The sequence below is a fragment of the Erinaceus europaeus genome, chromosome X, assembly GCF_950295315.1.
Source record: "Erinaceus europaeus chromosome X, mEriEur2.1, whole genome shotgun sequence".
Classification (NCBI taxonomy): domain Eukaryota; kingdom Metazoa; phylum Chordata; class Mammalia; order Eulipotyphla; family Erinaceidae; genus Erinaceus; species Erinaceus europaeus.
In genome coordinates this window covers 55172587-55190546 of record NC_080185.1, presented here as the reverse complement: position 1 = coordinate 55190546, position 17960 = coordinate 55172587, and the positions used below count along the sequence as shown (strand labels likewise).

The following is a 17960-nucleotide window of genomic DNA, read 5'->3' as shown; positions in this document are numbered from 1 at the left end:
CAAATTGTGCTGCTATGAACTTAGGTATACACAAATCTTTTTGGATGGGTGTGTTTGGTTCCTTAGGGTATATTCCCAGGAGAGGAATTGCAGGGTAGGTCCTGGGTAGGGTAGGTACACTTCTAGCCTTCTGAGAGCTCTCCAGACTGCTCTCCACAGGGGTTGGACCAACTGACATTTCCAACAGCAGTGCAGCAGGGTTCCTTTGCCCTTACAGCCTCTCTGGAATTTGTTGTTGCTGTCATTTCTGATGTATGGCATTCTCACAGGGATAAAGTGGTATCTCACTGTTGTCTTTATTTCCATTTCTCTGACAATCAGTGACTTGGAGCAATTTTTGTATGCCTGTTGGCCTTTTAGATCTCTTCTTTAAAGAATATTCTACTCATATCCTCTCATATCTACTCATATTTTTGGATGGGGTCATTTTTTTGTTGCTGATCTCTTTATATATTTTGATTATTAGCCTTTTATCTGATGTATAGCATATAAAGATCTCTTCTGTAAGGCTGTTTGGGTGGTGGTTACTTTTGCTGTGCAGAAGCTTTTCAATTTGTTGTCACCCCATTGGTTTGTTTTTGTTTTAGTCTTCCTTGCAACTGGATTTATGTTGCTGAAGATGTCTATAAAATTTAAATGTAAATGAGTGCTGCCAATATTTTCCCAGAACCATTTATTGAAGAGACCTTCTTTGCCGCACTGAATAGTTTTGGTTTCTTTTTCATATATTAGGTGGTTGTATATGTATGGGCTCATTTCTGCACTTTCAGGTCTCCTAATTTGATCCAAGTGTCCATTTCTATTCCAGTATCATATTCATCTCTAGTTCGGGAACATGATAGCTCCCTCTTTTTCCTTTTTTTTCTCAGAAGTGCTTTGCTAATTCATGGCTTTTTGTGGTTCGACACAATTTTAGATACCTAGTGCAATTACTTGAAAAATGTCATTGTGATAGGGGCGAGGTGCTGGCACACCTGATTGAGTGCACACATTACAGTGCACAAGGACCTAATTTTAAGTCTCAGGTTCCCACTTGCAGGTGGCAAACTTCACAAGCAGTGAAACAGTGCTCTCTCTCTTTCTCTCTCTCTCTCTTTCTCTCTCTTTCTCTCTTTTTCTATCTTCTCTTTCCCTCTCAACTTCTGTATGTCTCCATCCAAAATAAGAAATCAAGTTTTAAAAAAGAGGAAATGCCATTGGGTTTGTGTTAGCGATTGCACTGAAATTGTAGATTGCTTTCGGTTGAATGCCATTTTAATAATGTTTACTCATCCAATTCAGGAACAAGGAATGCTCTTCTACTTTTGTATGTCCTTCTTCTTTGTTTCTTTTAACAGTGTCCTATAATTTTTGTTATAAAAGTCCTTCACCTCTTTCATTACTTTCACTCCAAAGGTATGTTATCTTTTTGAGTTTATCTGTAAATGGGGTTGGGTTTTTAATTTCCCTTTCCTCTGACTCCTTTCTTTTATACAGAAATACCATCAATTTATGTATATTGATTTTGTATTCTGCTACTTTACTGAATTTATTAATTATTTCCAGTAGGGTTTTTTTTGGTGGAGACTTTTAGTGTTCTCTAGGTATATTATCATGACAGTAGCAAATAGTGATAGTTTGATTTCTTCCTTTCCAGTCTGTATTCATTTAAAACCACTTGCTTGTCCAATTACAGTTAAGCCAAGTATTTTGAACTGGTAAATCTGTTTTCATGATCACGAATGACTCATTTGGAAGTGGGGCACATTTCTTTCTATGAAAACAGTCATGCTCCTGCCTTAGATAACAAAGCTAAAAGAAAACAAGTTGTCCTTTCAAGTGATTTGAGCATATCTCACAATGCCATTTGCACAAGGAACTATGTCCATGGGGTAGGCTTCTCTGAGATCTGTGGGAGAGATCCTGCAGCTATAGTAAAGGGTCCCTACCTTCTCAGAGCTCCCCTCTCCTGAGGGGCTGGTGAGTCTACAAAAGCTTAAAAGAGGTGTGTTTTGTGTCTTTGAGCTTGAAATACAGTTTCTCTGTTATATATATATATATATGATAGGACAGAGAGAAATTGAGAAGTGAAGGGGAAATTGAGAGGGGAAGAGAAACATCTGAAGCACTTCTCCACTACTGAAGCTTCCTTTGTGCAGTTGGTGGCTGAGGACTTGAACTAGGTCTTTGAGCATTGTAACATGCATACTGAATAAGGTGTGCCACCACCAGACCTTAGGATCAACCAGCCAATGCCCATGGTCAGTGGGGAAGCAGTTACAGAAGCCAGACCTTCTACCTTCTGCATCCCACAATGACTCTGGGTCCATACTCCCAGAGGGATAAAGAATAGGAAAGCTGAGAGTCAGGCGGTAGCGCAGCGGGTTAAGTGCACATGGCGCAAAGCGCATGGACTGACAGAAGGATCCCAGTTAGAGCCCCCGGCTCCCCACTTGCAGGGGAGTCGCTTCACAGGCGGTGAAGCGGGTCTGCAGGTGTCTGTCTTTCTCTCCCCCTCTCTGTCTTCCCCTCCTCTCTCCATTTCTCTCTGTCCTACCCAACAACAACATCAATAACAACAATAATAAATACAACAATAAAAAAAACTATAAAGGCAACAAAAGGGAATAAATAAAACAAAAAAAGAAAGAAAGAAAGAAAGAAAGAAAGAAAGAAAGAAAGAAAGAAAGAAAGAAAATTTAAAAAAAAGAATAGGAAAGCTATCAGGGGAGGGGATGGGATACGGAGTTCTGGTGGTGGGAATTGTGTGGAGTTGTACCCCTCTTATCCTATGGTTTTATTAATGTCTCCTTTTTTAATATAAATTTTTTAAAAAATTTAAAAAATACAGTTTCTTATAGAAACAGCCCCATAGACCATGAAATCTATTTTCAGTTTGATTCTTCTGGTTATAAATATTAATAGGTTTTTCTGTTAAACTAGTACTGGCTTGGGGATACTTCATTTATTCCTACCTGACATATTGTTTAATCTCAGAATATTGCTCATAACTTTTGAGATAGGCTTTTACAATTGGTATCAGTTAATCTTTGTTGGGGAATTATACAGATGCAGTCTTTGCCCTCAGGTTTTGCCACTTCCTGCGATATCCTCGCAGTGCCCTTTTCAATCAATCCTGTCCCAACACGTCACTCCTGGTTGTTGCCCTATAAAGTCCTCCCACTTCTGTGCTCGTTCTCTCTTGCCCGGTTGTGAGGTAGCGGGGGACGGCCATTTTTGGCTGACTCCATGTGACCTGAACCACCCATCTGCCCCAACAATAAAGATTTGTGTTCCCTCTTTGCTCCGGATCTCCTCTCTCTCTTCTCCACAGCGCAGCTTGACACCTGGCGCCTGAACGCACCTGAACGTGGGGCTCGACCCGCCCAGAGGCAGGTAAGTATACAGCCAGTTGACCTTCTGCGGACATGGGACAGGCTTTCTATCTCAGAGATGTTTCACTTGGGGCTGCACTGTGGATTCTCTTGACCATGATAGCAGTGCTTGGGAGATGTGCAGGGTCCCCTCCCATGTCTCCTTTAAGGAGCACTGACTCTGGCCTGAGAAGCAGCCCTAGTCTAGCTGACCATGAGGCTGTCGCCCAGACTCCTATTTTGGCAGACATATCTTAGGCTGCTTCCACAGCTTCTGCGGCCCCTCCCTCTGCCACTTTTGCCAGAGGCAGGACGCCCTCTGGGACTCCTCATACAAAATAGCAGAATATAAAAAATTAGTTCACAGAGCCCAAAAACAAAACTTCCCTACCATTTCTTTCTCCCCACCTCACTCTCTCTAAATATCTTAAGCCTGCTTCTGTCTAACCTCTCTTCTTTCAGTAGTCTTAAACTGTGTGAGTAAAAATGGTTCAACTAAGATAATACAGATCTAAATTCATGTTTAAAATGACATGTCTTCATAACAAAAGTTTTTCTCCTTGTGTATTGAAGGCCATGTTTATGTGTGTGTTAAAGTTTGGTAAACATTAAATTTAAGGTTAAAAATGTAACTTTAAGGCTACATTCTTACCAGGCAAAGTTAAATGAAAAAGGTTTTCAACATAGTTCTCATAAAGGTAAAATTAACTTACATTTAAAGTCTGAGGTAAAAATTAGTTAAAAATCAATATATTTTAACTAAGTTGGTCTAAAAAAACCTGCGCACACCTAGGGTGTGTCTCCATCTTGAATGGGTGTAACAAAAGGTTAAATAAGATGATATTGATAAGTAAAGATCTCAAATACCTTCTCAATCAGGAATGGTAGATTGCACAATGATTATGCTAATGATTCTCATGCCTGAGGCTCTAACAATGCCTCTTTGCCTTACCACATTTTATTGAGCTTAAATTGGTTAAGCAGCCTTAAAATGAAACAAGAAAGACCTTCCAAGTTTATAAGATACTTAAACCAATTATAATCATCGAGTTATCAGTTGCAGTAAACCTCTAACTTGTTACAAGTTTATTTTTTTTCACAAGTAAGTGATTACAGCTATCAAGCCTTCATATGAAGAATCATCTGTTCATATGGTAAGGTATTAAACTATAAAAAGTTCTTCCATATACAACTTATGTGAATTAACAACATTCACATATTCTTCTACACTTAACTGATGTATCTCGTCCCCCAATACTCAGTTGGCTAAGGCACCAAACCTCTTTTTCTATAAAAGAAAAAATTCAAATCAGATGCCCTGCTAACCTCAAGAAGCAGATTGTGTTTCTTTCACAGGAATCCCGGAAAAAAGCATCTGAACCCCTGCACACCCTGACGTCACCCACTAGATGGCACGACTACAGTGGCACACCCCCCGAAACCCTAGATGTCACCTGACGTGATCTGAAGAACCTGATTCACATACTCCAAAGACAGAAACTTTTTACTGCCTGTTTGCCTTTCCTGCTTCTGCTTTGCCTGTCACGTTTTGGCGGTTCCAGCTCACACTCTACAGAAAAACGGAATTTCAGTGGCTGACCTTCCTCATGGAGATAGAAGTGCAGTGTTTCATCCCCTGCCATTTCTTCCCCTAGCCATCTACTTTGGACTGAGACTTCTATCGGACTTGCTGGTATACCCTTTGGACACTTTACACAATTTTAAAGCAGCTTCCTTCCCTTCACGCTGCTGGTTTTTCAAAGACTGACCTGCAGTAGTTCATGGAGCTTACAGCCAGTTGCCTTGGGGACTGTACAACGCTGAACAGCCCCTTCACTTGGCAGGCATGCTCTCCCACCTGCAAGCCCTGTCCCCAGAGGTAGGAAAACCCCCCTTACTACATACTGGCCCCAGAGGCAGGAAATGCCCTTTGAGACATGAAATTCCCCCAGAAGCAGGAGACACCCCCAAAGACAGAAAATGCCCCTTTGTGCACCAAGCCTCCCCTTGGCATCACACTGGCTCTTACTGCTCCCCTACTTGTCCTTTCCTGTTTTGTTATATCATTTAGGTTTATGCCCAAAAGGTTTCTACTCACCCCTACACTACTATTCCTCTGTCATAGATAGAGTCTTTTACAGACATTGAACCATCTTAATGTGGTGACTAGATAGAAAGGTAGAAAAAGATGTAGAGATAATGTGAGGAGATGGTTGAGCCTGGCAGAGCTTAACCTATGAGATGAGTCCCTCCAGGTAAGTCTCTCTCTCTAAAGAGGGGTTGAGCACAGGGAGGACACATAAATCTCACAAGGTTGGCGGCCATTTAAGCCTTCCCTCCCCCACAAAAATGTCCTACATCTTCCCACCTGAGCATGGCATTCCTTAAAAACATTTAAGCCTGCTCCATTCTATATTTCCTTACTGTGTCCATTAGATATAAAGGAAAAGGAGGAGATGTTGGGGAATTATACAGATGCAGTCTTTGCCCTCAGGTTTTGCCACTTCCTGAAATATCCTTGCAGTGCCCTTTTCAACCAATCCTGTCCCGACACGTCACTCCTGGTTGTTGCCCTATAAAGCCCTCCCACTTCTGCGCTCATTCTCTTTTGCCTGGTGGTGAGGTAGCGGGGGACAGCCATTTTTTGCTGACTCCACGTGGCCTGAACCACCCGTCTGACCCAACAATAAAGATTTGTGTTCCCTCTTTGCTCCGGATCTCCTCTCTCTCTTTTCCGCGGCGCAGCTTGACAAATCTTGATTCTTTTAGCAGACCCTTCCTCCACAAGTGGTACCAAAATGAATACTAACTCATTCTACATTGTGTAATCTCCAGGTCTGACAGTGTATATGAGCACATGGTGTTCAAATATATTGTATTCTGTCACTTTTGCTAAGATAACCATGGTCATTTGTGAATCCCTATGTCAAGCTGTATTGACACCAGCTTCAGAATATATCTTTGCAGAGGTCATATGTGGATCAGATGGCAAATAATAGTACAATTAAAGTGTCTGGTCTCTAGGCCCATATCACAGTTGTATAATCTTTCAGTCTTGTTGTACCTAATTCTAAAGCACTGGCTGATGGAGACCTCAGATTTTCCTGTGGTGAGTTACCTTGATACATTTAGATAAATGCCTATTTGAAAAGAAAGCCCAGGAAAGAAGTGGTTTTGAAGTAACTAACCAAATAATTATTTTATGGATGATGCCAAGTAGGACTATGAGGAAGTGAAGGCCTAAAGAAGTGACCAAGGTGGAAACTGTCTACTTGAGGATTTTGAGCTCTGTATCTTTATTCATCATATATATATATATATATATATATATATATATATATATATATATATATTCTTTTATTTATTGGATAAAGACATCAAGAAGTTGAGAGGGAAGAGGATGATAGAGAGGAAGACAGAGAGACACCTGCAGCCCTGCTTCACCACTCAAAAAGCTTTCCCCCTGTAGGTGGTGACCAGGAGCTCGTACCTTGGTCCTTGCACATTGTAACATATGTGCTCAACCAGGTGCACCACCACCCAGCACCTCTTTATTCCTTAAGGAAAATAATTTTCTTCCTTCAGATTTGAGTCTGTGAGCTTTCAGCTTTCACCTTCAGGATAAAGATGGTAATCAGTAAACCACCAAAGCAAGCCACCCCTATCAAATTTCATTTATATGTTCTTCCTTCTCTTCCAGTTTTATCCAAGTATGAAAATCAGATTACTATTTTTCCTGACTACTTAGAAGAATTTCCAGATACAGATGAGTTGGTATGGATCTTGGGGAAACAGCATCTCCTTAAAACAGGTACAGTTTGTTAGCACTCACCTGGGAGAACCAAAATGAGGTCGGTGTCTGATCCTATATTTGTATTCTCTTTGTGTTGGTAGACCATTACTTTGAGGATGGTTAAGCCTATTCCCAAATGTATTTTCCTTGTACCCAAGGAAATTTCAACCTTAGACACCTTGTTTGCACAGGTCCTATCCAAGGCCAATATCCCCAAAATTATGTTCACATACTATGAAGATGCTTGCACTATTTGAAAATGCCATGTGTTTGTATTCTTTTCCTTAAGAAATTTCTCCTACTCTCAAATCTATAATCCCTGGGTTTCAGAAAACATGGATTCCTCTTCCTGGTGTCACTAACCTGTTTATAGTCTTTTATGAGTGGGCTACACACTTCTCATTCTACTCATATCCTTTTCTGTGTAGATTAAAAATGCTGCCATCCTAAGAGTGGTTTCATCATTTGGATTGTAGAATCTTCAGCAGTAGAGAGAACCCAGAGCTAATAGTGAGGGGAACCTTTTTATTTTGATTTTTCTCTTACCTTAAAAATATCACTTCCTCTTGAAGACTCTTACATTTCTTTACCTGTACTTAAAATGAAGGGACTGGAGATGATCTCTTCTAGTTCTGCATTCCATGACAGCAGAAATCTCCAAACTGCAAATATACCCAAGTTCAAATGCTAAAAATTGGCAAGTACCTTTACTGAATGATATCATTTATAAGTGGAACTTAAGGACAAAGAACAGTAGGGGAAAACATAAGGTGAAACTTTGACTGGGAGTGGCATATTACATCAAAACAAAGGACTCTGTAAAATGAGGGACAGGGACAGAATGAAGGGACACTGAAATTTTGTTGTATCTCCTAGACACAACCAAGGGTGGATAAGAGTCTGTGTCTGTATGTTAAAGACAGTACTGTAAACCATTACATCCCCCTTAAAAAATACAAAGGAAAAGTATTAAAATGTTCATACAGGGACTGGGTTGTGACACAACTGGCAAAACACAAGTTACTATTCTTGAGGACTTACAATTAAAACCCTGGTCTCTACCTTCAGAGAGGGAGCTTCACAGACATTGAAGCAGTGCTACATAAATATCTTTCTCTCCATTTCCCTCTCTCGCCCTTACCCAATTTATCTCTGTTTCTATCAAAATTAAAAAGAAAGAGAAAAAGGGAAATTGGCAGCCAGGGGCTATGGATTCATCATACAACCATTGAGCCCCAGTAATAACCCCAGTGGAAAAATAAATAAAATAAAATATCCGTGCAGTTCCCCCGGCCTTTCTAGTACATAGGCTACTTGGATGGTACAGAGATTGTTGGTGAAGGGAAGGAGTGGTGTAAACATTTGAGAGGAGTATATAATAGCAGCTATAACATGCATTGCAGACTTAACCATCTAAGTCTTTTTCTGCCAGAATTTCTTGGTGATTCAAGCCTGCACAATTCCATTACTCTGAGCAGACTTTTCCTTTTTTACTTTTAGGTAGAAAGTGAGAGATGTAGAGTGAGAGAGAAAGAAAGAGAGGAGGCAAAACACTACAGTACTGCTCCACCACTTGTGAAGCTTTCCTTTTGCATGATGCTACTATGTGGTGCCTAGGGTTTGAACCCAGGTCCTGCCACATGACAAACTGTGCACTCTATTAGGTGAGCTATCTCCTGAGCCCTAAGTACTTTCTTTTTTAAGATTTACTTATGGGGCCAGGTGGTCTCAGCCAGTAGATCATACATATTATCATGCAAAAAGACCTGGGTTCAAACCCTGTAGTCCCCACCTGCAAGGGGAACATTTCATGAAAGGTAGAACAGTGCTGCAGGTGTCTCTCCTTCTCTGTCTTCTTCCTTCTCCTCCTCTCCCTCCTCTTCTTCTTCTTTCCATTCTTCTCCTCCTCTTCCTCCTCCTCCTCTTCTACCTCCTTCTCTTCCTCCTCCTTCTCCTCCTCCTCCTCCTTCTCCTTCTTCTTCTTCTTCTCTCTCTCTCTCTCTCTCTCTCTCTCTCTCCCTCCCTCCCTATATAAAAAAGATCACTACCAGGAATAATAGAGTTGTATAAGTACCAAACCCCAAGATGACCCTGGTAAATATATATATCCATTTACTGGCTAGGGACAGAGAAATTCAGAGGAAAGGAGAGAGATGGAGAAAAAGATACCTGCAACACTGCTTCACTGTTTGTGAGACTTTCCTTCTTCAGGTGAAGCAGTGTGGCAGGTAGACTCTTGCACATTGTAATATGCCTGCTTTCCCAAGTGTACCACCACCTGACTCCTAATTTATTTATGTTGGCAGGGGTATGAGAAAAAGAAGAGGGAGTAAGTGAGGGAAGGTAGCTAGAACATCATGTCTACATATGTAGTACCAAGGATTGAACCTGGAGTTTCACATATACAATTACTGTGCTCTACCTACTAAACCATCTCTCTAGCTGCTGACAGGTTTCTCACAGACTGAATTTACTGAGAAGGAACAGATTTCTTTAGCCCTAGAACAATGGGATTGACTGGTTATTTGAAAATGTTTGCTGTTGACTCAGAAATTTATGGTAGGTATCTGTAGATGGGCTATAGTGGTTTAATTTTTAATTTCACATTTAATTGCAGAAAAATCTAAGCTGTTGTGTGACATAAGTGCTCGCCTATGGTTTACATACAGAAGGAAATTTTCACCAATTGGTAAGTGAGTAGCTTTACTGTGCTCTCTTTCTTTTAGATAGTTTCACCTTGGTTATCTGTGACTTCATAGACTTTCTAAATCATCGAGGCAAACCATTTGATTCACAGGGAATAGTCTTATACTTTATCCAAAAGTTTCATTGCTGAAGTGCCTCATGATGTACAGTTCTAAACTGATCATACGTAATGCTAGCATACTTTTAATCCTCTTTGCAAATGTTCATGTATCAGATAGTATTACTTGTTTTCTGAGAGTGAGGAAGAAGTCTAAGGAACTTTTAATTTAGGCAGTTCGATAGGAAATTATAATCCATTGCTTTTTGGAGCTACTTAGTTGTTAAAGGAAATTGTGTCTTGAAGGAAGGAAAAGAATTAATTTGATTTCTTTTTTTCCTTGTGAAATTAAAGTACCTTGCCACTAGGAGATGAATTGTGGTAGATCTTCATGGAGCTACTTCTATTATAGGTGGTTAATGTAACAACTGTTATCTGGAACAGAGGAGAGCTCAATAAGCTAAGTAACTATGTGTTCTCTAGAGAAAAATTGTGCAATAGTGTGCTTGCAGGTAGGGGTGTGTGTGTGTTTGAAATAGCATAATTCTGTAGGAAAAGATACCAAACTCACATGACAGAAGTTGTCTTTCTATGAGGAAATTTGACTGTACCTAGTAATTAGAGTGAAAGCAACCTTTTAAACAAGTGCCAAAAGTGAAGGGTTTTTTGTTGTTGTTTGTTTGTTTTAGTGCCCACTGATTTGAAACATAACTTTCTTTGGGTAAAGAGATCTTTGCAAGGCTGGGAAACTTGAGCTGTTCAACTCTGACAGTGTTTTGGCTATAAATGATTTTTCTCTCTCTCTTTAAAGTTTTATTTATATTTATTTAAAATTATTTTTATTTAAGTATTTCTTTGATAGAGACAGAGAGACATTGAGAGAGAGAGAGAGAGAGAGAGAGAGAGAAGGTGTAGGATTATGTGAAAGCATGGTAGAGCATAAGGGACCTCCCCCATCCTTGAGATGGAGGTCTGAAAAGACACCCCAACTGTCAGTCTCACCCTTTTGAGCATAGAGCTTGGAGGGAAATGCTCTTCTGACTCAGTTTCCCCTTGTCAGTCTCCCAGGCTTCACAGAGGCCTGCAACCTCTCACACTTAACTCATTCCCCTGCAGCAAACCAAATGGTTGCCTACTTGAAATTTCACTTAAAGTTCACTATGTTCACTATAAGTTTACCATCTTTTGATCACATACAAAGTATACTCCATCACACTGCCTTGCCAGTTACTTAACAATGAGACCCACACACACCCTCCTTCATTCTTTGATCATCATGCTTTACATCAATACTCTGCCCTTCTCTGTTTTATCTCACTCTACTGGTTTAACCACCATGATTTTCTTAATACCTTTAGGTAAATAACAACTCTTGTTTCATGGTAACTAACTGCTTTGACCTTTTGGTATCTCATCAATTCCCGTCATTCCTTAGCCCTCCCCACCATAGGGGTACTGACCTTTTGAAAACCTATGATCACTGACATATGTGAAAAATGTTCTTTGTTCCACTTGCTATATAAGCCTTGTCTTTTTCTGAATAAAATTGGAAGTTCATATCTTAATTTCTCCTGGACTTTCCTTCTGCATCACTTGCATCCCTTAAATCAGTGACAGGAAAGCCAGCAGCTACAACAGTTGTGAGGCCACCCACGTGAGCGCCAGCAAGAAGGGAAAGATAAGATAGAGAAGGAAAGAGAAAGAGAGACACCTGAAGCTCAGCTTCACCATTTGTGAAGCTTTCTTCTTGCAGGTGGGGCCTGGAGGCTGAATCCATGTTGTTGTACAGTGTAACATGCACTCAACCAGGTGCACTACTGCCTAGTCTCCAATAATCTCCTCTTTATATGGCCCTTGTTGTATGTTTCGATACTAATCTGATCTAAAACCCCACCTTTGGGTTAGCAAGAACCAGTGGGTTCCCTGTCCAGCTTATGACTTGGTTCAGTCCTACTCATCTTTCTGTTGCTTCTCTCTGTCTCTCTGTCTCTGTCTCTGTCTCTCTCTGTGTTCTCACAAAAGAGAAGAGGCAGCTAACTTGACTCACTTGTCTTACAAGGTTGATAATCTACTTTAAAGTCAGCCTTGTGAGATTGTGATTGTAGCATAGTTTTTACTTCCAAGTTGGGAAAGGAAGTACTGAAAGCAGAATGTCTCCTCTGCCATCCAAGTTATCTGATTTCATTGGTGCCTTGAAAAAGGATATTGAGCTCACTCTGGCTTCATACATGGGATTTTCATTACATCAAGTGTTCTTAAAATGGAACCTGTTAGAGATGTGGAACAAGTAAAATTTATTAATAGTCTATTAAACTATGAGCATATGCCTAGCACTAAATATTTACAACATCCTGAGTGGGTTGTAGAAAACTTTCACAGAAACTCCTTCACTTAATTTCTATAATACCCACTGATACTATGCAGGTTATGTACGGTTATCCCCAGTCTGTAGATGAGACTTGGATTGGAGAATGATCTTCTGATGCCAAAAGTAGGACTTTTCCCTCTATGTTATCTAGTCCTTCTTGCTGTTCAGATCTCCATAAATTATTTTTAGAACAGTCAAGGGTTTCCCATGTCTCTTTCACCATTTTTGATGATTGCCTTCGAAAGCACTTATTCCTTATTTATTTATTTATTGGAAAGAGACAGAGACATTGAGAGTGGTCAGGAAGATAGCGAGGGATAAAGACAGGGAGACACAGCTCTACTTCACTACTCATGAAGCTTTCCCCCTATAGACTTGAACCCGGGTCCCTGTATGTGTGTTTAACCAGGTGCACCATTGCCTGGCTCCGAAAGTATTTATTCTTTAACTAAGGTTAAGATTGGCTTCCCTGAGAAGTGAACTGTGCAAATTCAAATTTGGTCAGGTAGATAATGCCATGGTATTGACTAAGTGTTGATTGTCATACATGAAACTGTATATACACATATAAAGAATTGAAGCACATGAATTTGTGGAGAAAAAAGTAGTCAAACTGTTACAAGACTTTGTGAAAATTATAATGGTTGTCCTTGGAGGGAGGGGACAGTCTGCCAGTAGGGGTGAGGATAGGGCTTAGAACTGTGCTGGTGGGTGCAGTGTGGAACTATACCCCTATAATCTTATGATCTTTCAAACTATTATTAAATCAATAATAAAATATATTTCAAAGAAAAAGAATCTATATCCAAAATCAAAACAAAATATCTATGCCTATCTACAAATCTCCAAGCAGAAAATGTAAGGGGTTTATTTTCTTCAGTTGTTTATTTTGTCTTTGGTCATGGAGCCTGTTTTGATTAACTCAACATTATTTTTGTAAGTGTGTTTCGTATCTGGCTATATCACTTGCCCCTCCTTTCAGAGTATTTATGCTTGTCTTGCATAATTCACAAGTAGGCTGGTGCTTTAAGAAAGGACCATTTAAGGAATTTATTTTCATTTCCATCCATTTTGCCAACAGGGGGAACGGGCCCTTCATCAGATGCTGGCTGGGGATGTATGTTGCGCTGTGGACAGATGATGCTGGCTCAAGCCCTCGTCTGTAGACACTTGGGAAGAGGTAAGTCAGATTTGTTCTCTAGACTGCCAGAGAGACCTCCAAAGGAGCACTTATTGTTGTTGGTTGGTATCTGTGATAAGCTCCTCAGAAATTCAGTAATAAAGCTACAGGTCCTAAAAGGCATGCAACAAGCTCAAATAGTTAAACTGAATAGTCAACAAAGACTCTCAGGAGCAAGAAACAGCCAGCATTTCCTCATGACTCACTAAGCCAGAGAGCTGTTTTCCTGGAGCAGAACAGAACGTTGAGGCAGGTGTGCCATTTAGAGTTTCCATTTTTGCTATTGTTCAAGTGAGTTCTTAAACTGGTCAGATAACAAAGACAGCAGGAAGAAGGGTGTGGTGGTTAAGTCTGTTTCTTGACCTCTGTAAAAATATCTACCTAGTGATGAATGTGAATGGCCTAAAGGAAGTGTCTAATGAGGGAGCTGGTGCTATTTTGGTTTGGGTTCACTGAAGATATACATCTGATGACAAAGGAACCCTTAAATTAGCTTTCTCGGGAGGCCACTTGATTAAGAATCTGCAATTGCATCTCTCTCTTTTTTTATTGATTTAATAATGATCAACAAGCCCATAGGATAAGAGGGGTACAGTTCCACTCAGTTCCCACCACCAGAGTTCCGTATCCCATCCCCTCCATTGGAAGCTTTCCCATTCTTTATCCCTCTGGAAGTCTTGCTTTTTAAAGACATGTATGTGATTCCCAGTGGGCATCTAGACTGATATTGGCTGGATGCCATTGTAGGCACTTGGGTGAAAGTCTAGTTTGACATGCGGGTGAGAGTGAAAGTGCGTCTTCTGATGAGAGTGTTCTGCTGAATTATTTGACTGCCGCTCCTTGAGATCTCTGATTATGAAAATGTCATACCTTTTTTCCCCACTGACCAATCTCATAAATCCTGACACAGTTATCAGGTTGGTTTGGGAAGGTTTTAGAGCTTCCTGCCTTCTTTGCAGTTTTTAGGGTTTCCTATGCCTGTTCCCCCTGAGTGGCATCATAATTTATTTGACAGATGAAGAGGTTGAGCGTCAAAAAGTGACTTTTCCAGAATCAAACAGCAGAAATGCATCAATCTGAGAAGTCAGCACAGCCCTTTGGTTCTTTATCTAGTAATTTCTCTACTATATTCATAATTCTAGATGTAAATCTGTTCTATTTAGTTTGCTTCTATTTGTAAAGCACTTCAAGATGATTATTCTGCAAGTGATTTTTGTGGGAATCAAACTGGATAAAAAGCCCACCGTCAGCAATCCTGATTTTTTTTTTTTTCAGTGTAAAAGCAAGGAGCAGGAAGAATTTAGAAATAGCTCTTGTGGCTAAGATTAGTTGGTGGAATTTTGTAAAGAAGTGTTTTCTATTCAGTTATTTTACAATTGAGGCAGGATGTGAACTTATGATTGCCATCAGTTAAAAAAAAAAAAAAGGTTACGATACTTAGTGGCCAGCTAATCAAGAGTTCCGAGACTTGGACAATTTTGGTAGCTAATATGTGTGTGTGTGTGTGTGTGTGTGTGTGTGTGTGTGTGTATAAAGGTTTGATGTGAGTCACCATCCAAAGACTCTTTTGGATTTGAAGTTTAAAACTGGTTTCAGAAATGCAAGAAAGAAAAAGAATTAAAGTGTTGGGAGATTATGGCCCTTTGGCTTCAAGTATGTTTCTCAGTTATAGGTTCAGTCTCTCTCTCTCTTCCTTTCTCTCTCTCTCAAAACTTGGGAGATAAATTTATATCTTAGAATCAATCTAAGCCTCAAAATTCTGTTCCATTAAACATGATCCAAAAGCTAAGGGTGTGGGAGTGATGCATCTGTCCATGGTGGTGACTGGGGAGAATTTTGCAATTGTCCTTAGAAAGTACTTAGTATTCCCTGTGGGATTTTGGAGGGCTAGAATCCCCACAAATGTTAATTATTTTGATGTTTGTCATCAGGAAAACTTGATAGCAAAGCTTCTTCCCGCTCCCACACACACCAAAGCTCAGTATGTGTTTTTTTTTTCATAGCTGTGCAAAATGGGCAGCATGCATTTTTTTTTCAAAGCTTCCCTTGTTACACATCTTGTATATCTTCCTGTTAACTGTTGTTTGCTGGAATAGTCCTTCCCCTCATGAGACTGTCTTAGCAATCCTGCCAGAATAAAAAGAAATAAGTCATTGATATCTATGCATCTATAAGATGTGATGGTGTTGGAGTGCTACATAAATACACTGCCAGTTTTTTTTATGGCCTCCAAATTACTGGAGAGCTGTCCAGAAAGGCCGTTGTGACTCTATTTTTGTGCAGTATTTTTCCATCTGCTGCTCTTGGGCTAAGTGAGTTCCTGGGTCAACTGCTTGTTTTGCTTTTACTTTATATCCATTGAGTCTTTGAAAGCAATTACTTTCCAGATGTCTTTGTCATCAAAATTAAGGAAACTTAGGGATATTCCAACTTGAACATTGATTCCCCCCTGCCTTCTTGAAGTAGTTCCTTTGTTTTCCTTCTAACTTCATAGTTCCCTATAAGAATGCAGGGAAGTGAAGAGTCATATGAATGATTTTTACTTCTTTCCTCCCTAAAAAGACTGGAGCTGGGAGAAACAAAAAGAACAACCCAAAGAATACCAGCAGATCCTACAGTGCTTCCTAGATCGAAAAGACTGTTGCTATTCTATTCATCAGATGGGTAAGATCACCAATCTGTCGTTTAATGGTAATGCTTACAACCTGCTTCTGTTGCCCCCTATGTGATATGCTGATTTGCCAAGTTGGACATCTGCTTGATTGTTTTTTTTAATTAACATTTTGTGGAGTTCTGGAAGATTTTTTTGCTAATGTGTTTATTATTGTTTTTCTATTTAAAAAAAACAGCACAAATGGGTGTAGGAGAAGGGAAATCAATTGGTGAATGGTTTGGACCAAATACAGTTGCACAGGTGTTAAAGTAAGTAAAAGTGTTTGGCATATCCACCTTCTTCTCCTGTCTCCTATGCCTCCCTTTACCACCAGCCCCACCTCCCATGAATCTAACTGTTCTTGCCATTCTATCCCACTAAGCTATTAAATGTCTGTACCGTTTTGCTCACACAGTTGAAACATGTAATATATGTGTCTGTATTGGTATATGAGAGTGTTGTAGTTATTGGTACTGAGTGTATGTGGTGGCATCCCAAAGCTCATTCAATCACCCTCCTCCCCCATGGACTGGCACTGACATATATGGGAACTATCAACTTCAGGATCACTTTAAAGTCAGAAGGAATATACTAGGTGGGAGAGACTGAACCAATGTGGGCAAGGCATAGACTCCTACCATGTATAATATAAAATTCATTCAGTTTTTAAAATTTTTATTTATAAAATGGAAATATTTACAAGACCATAGGATGAGAGGGGTACAATTCCACACAATTCGCACCACCAGAACTCCGTATCCCATCCTCTCCCCTGATAACTTTCCTATTCTTTATCCCTCTGGGAGTATGGACCGAGGATCATTATGGGGTGCAGAAGTTGGAAGGTCTGGCTTCTGTAATTGCTTCCCCACTGAACATGGGTGTTGACAGGTTGATCCATACTCCCAGCCTGTCTCTCTCTTTCCGTAGTGGGTCAGGGGTCTGGGGCAGTGGGGCTCCAGGACACACTGGTGGGGTTGTCTGGTTGGCATCATGGTAGCATCTGGAACCTGGTGGCTGAAAAAGAGTTAAGATATAAAGCAGAACAAATTGTTGACTAATCATGGGCCTAAAGGCTAGAATATTGCATATGAAGATTTGGGGTCTCTGTTTTTGGAAAAAGCTAGTAGGTCTATTTTAGGTATATTCCAAGGGCCCCATGACTTTACTAGTTTTTGCCTGAGCCTGACAGGTAACATGCAGGCGGCCCCAAGTTATTGTCTGGGGAGATGGTGTCATAGTTGGAAAAAAGGACTAGAGAGCTGGATCAGGGAAGAGAGTAGCTCCCAAATATGGGAAAAGTATACAAATATTGTTAATTTTTACTGACTCCCTTTACTGTGCTTAAGTGCTAGGCCAACACAGCCCTTTGCCTCAATAAATTTAGCATGTCTCGGAGGGGACAAACCCCAAGCTCATATTAAAATTGGCTTTTAATCTCTTTGTATACTCGGAGCACCCCAGAGGGATACTCTAGCAGGTAACCTGTTAAATCCCAGAACATACCTCCTATAGCAAAAGGCCATGTGGATCAAGATGAGCATTTTAGAGGCAAGTGAAGTGATTAGCATCAGCACTTATACTTGCAGTCTACCTCACTTCTTACTCTCTTTTTGGACAAATAATCTCTGAATGAAAACACTATGAGGGTAGAGATAGTATTTGTCTTGTTCATATCTGCAATACTAATAAGTAGAACTACCTGGTATACGGGGCTCAATGGATACTGACATATGAATGAAAATAGCAGCCAGAGTCAGGCTGGATTTAAACATCAGGAGACTGAAATCATCAGGTGTCCTTTGCAGGAGGGAGCTTCATAAACAGTGAAGCAGGTCTATAGATGTCTCTCTTTTTCTCTCCTTCTCTA

General features: G+C 40.2%; 1 protein-coding gene across 1 annotated transcript in view; it reads left to right on the top strand.

Annotated features, from left to right (window-relative positions):
* The window catches only part of ATG4A (autophagy related 4A cysteine peptidase), a 99096-nt gene that overhangs the window by 62104 nt on the left and 19032 nt on the right, over positions 1-17960 (top strand). Inside the window, exons 2-6 of the mRNA XM_007530516.3 lie at positions 7054-7164; positions 9764-9835; positions 13339-13437; positions 16000-16101; positions 16287-16359. Coding sequence (XP_007530578.1) covers positions 7054-7164; positions 9764-9835; positions 13339-13437; positions 16000-16101; positions 16287-16359 — 457 coding nt within the window. The remainder of the gene's footprint in view (positions 1-7053; positions 7165-9763; positions 9836-13338; positions 13438-15999; positions 16102-16286; positions 16360-17960) is intronic.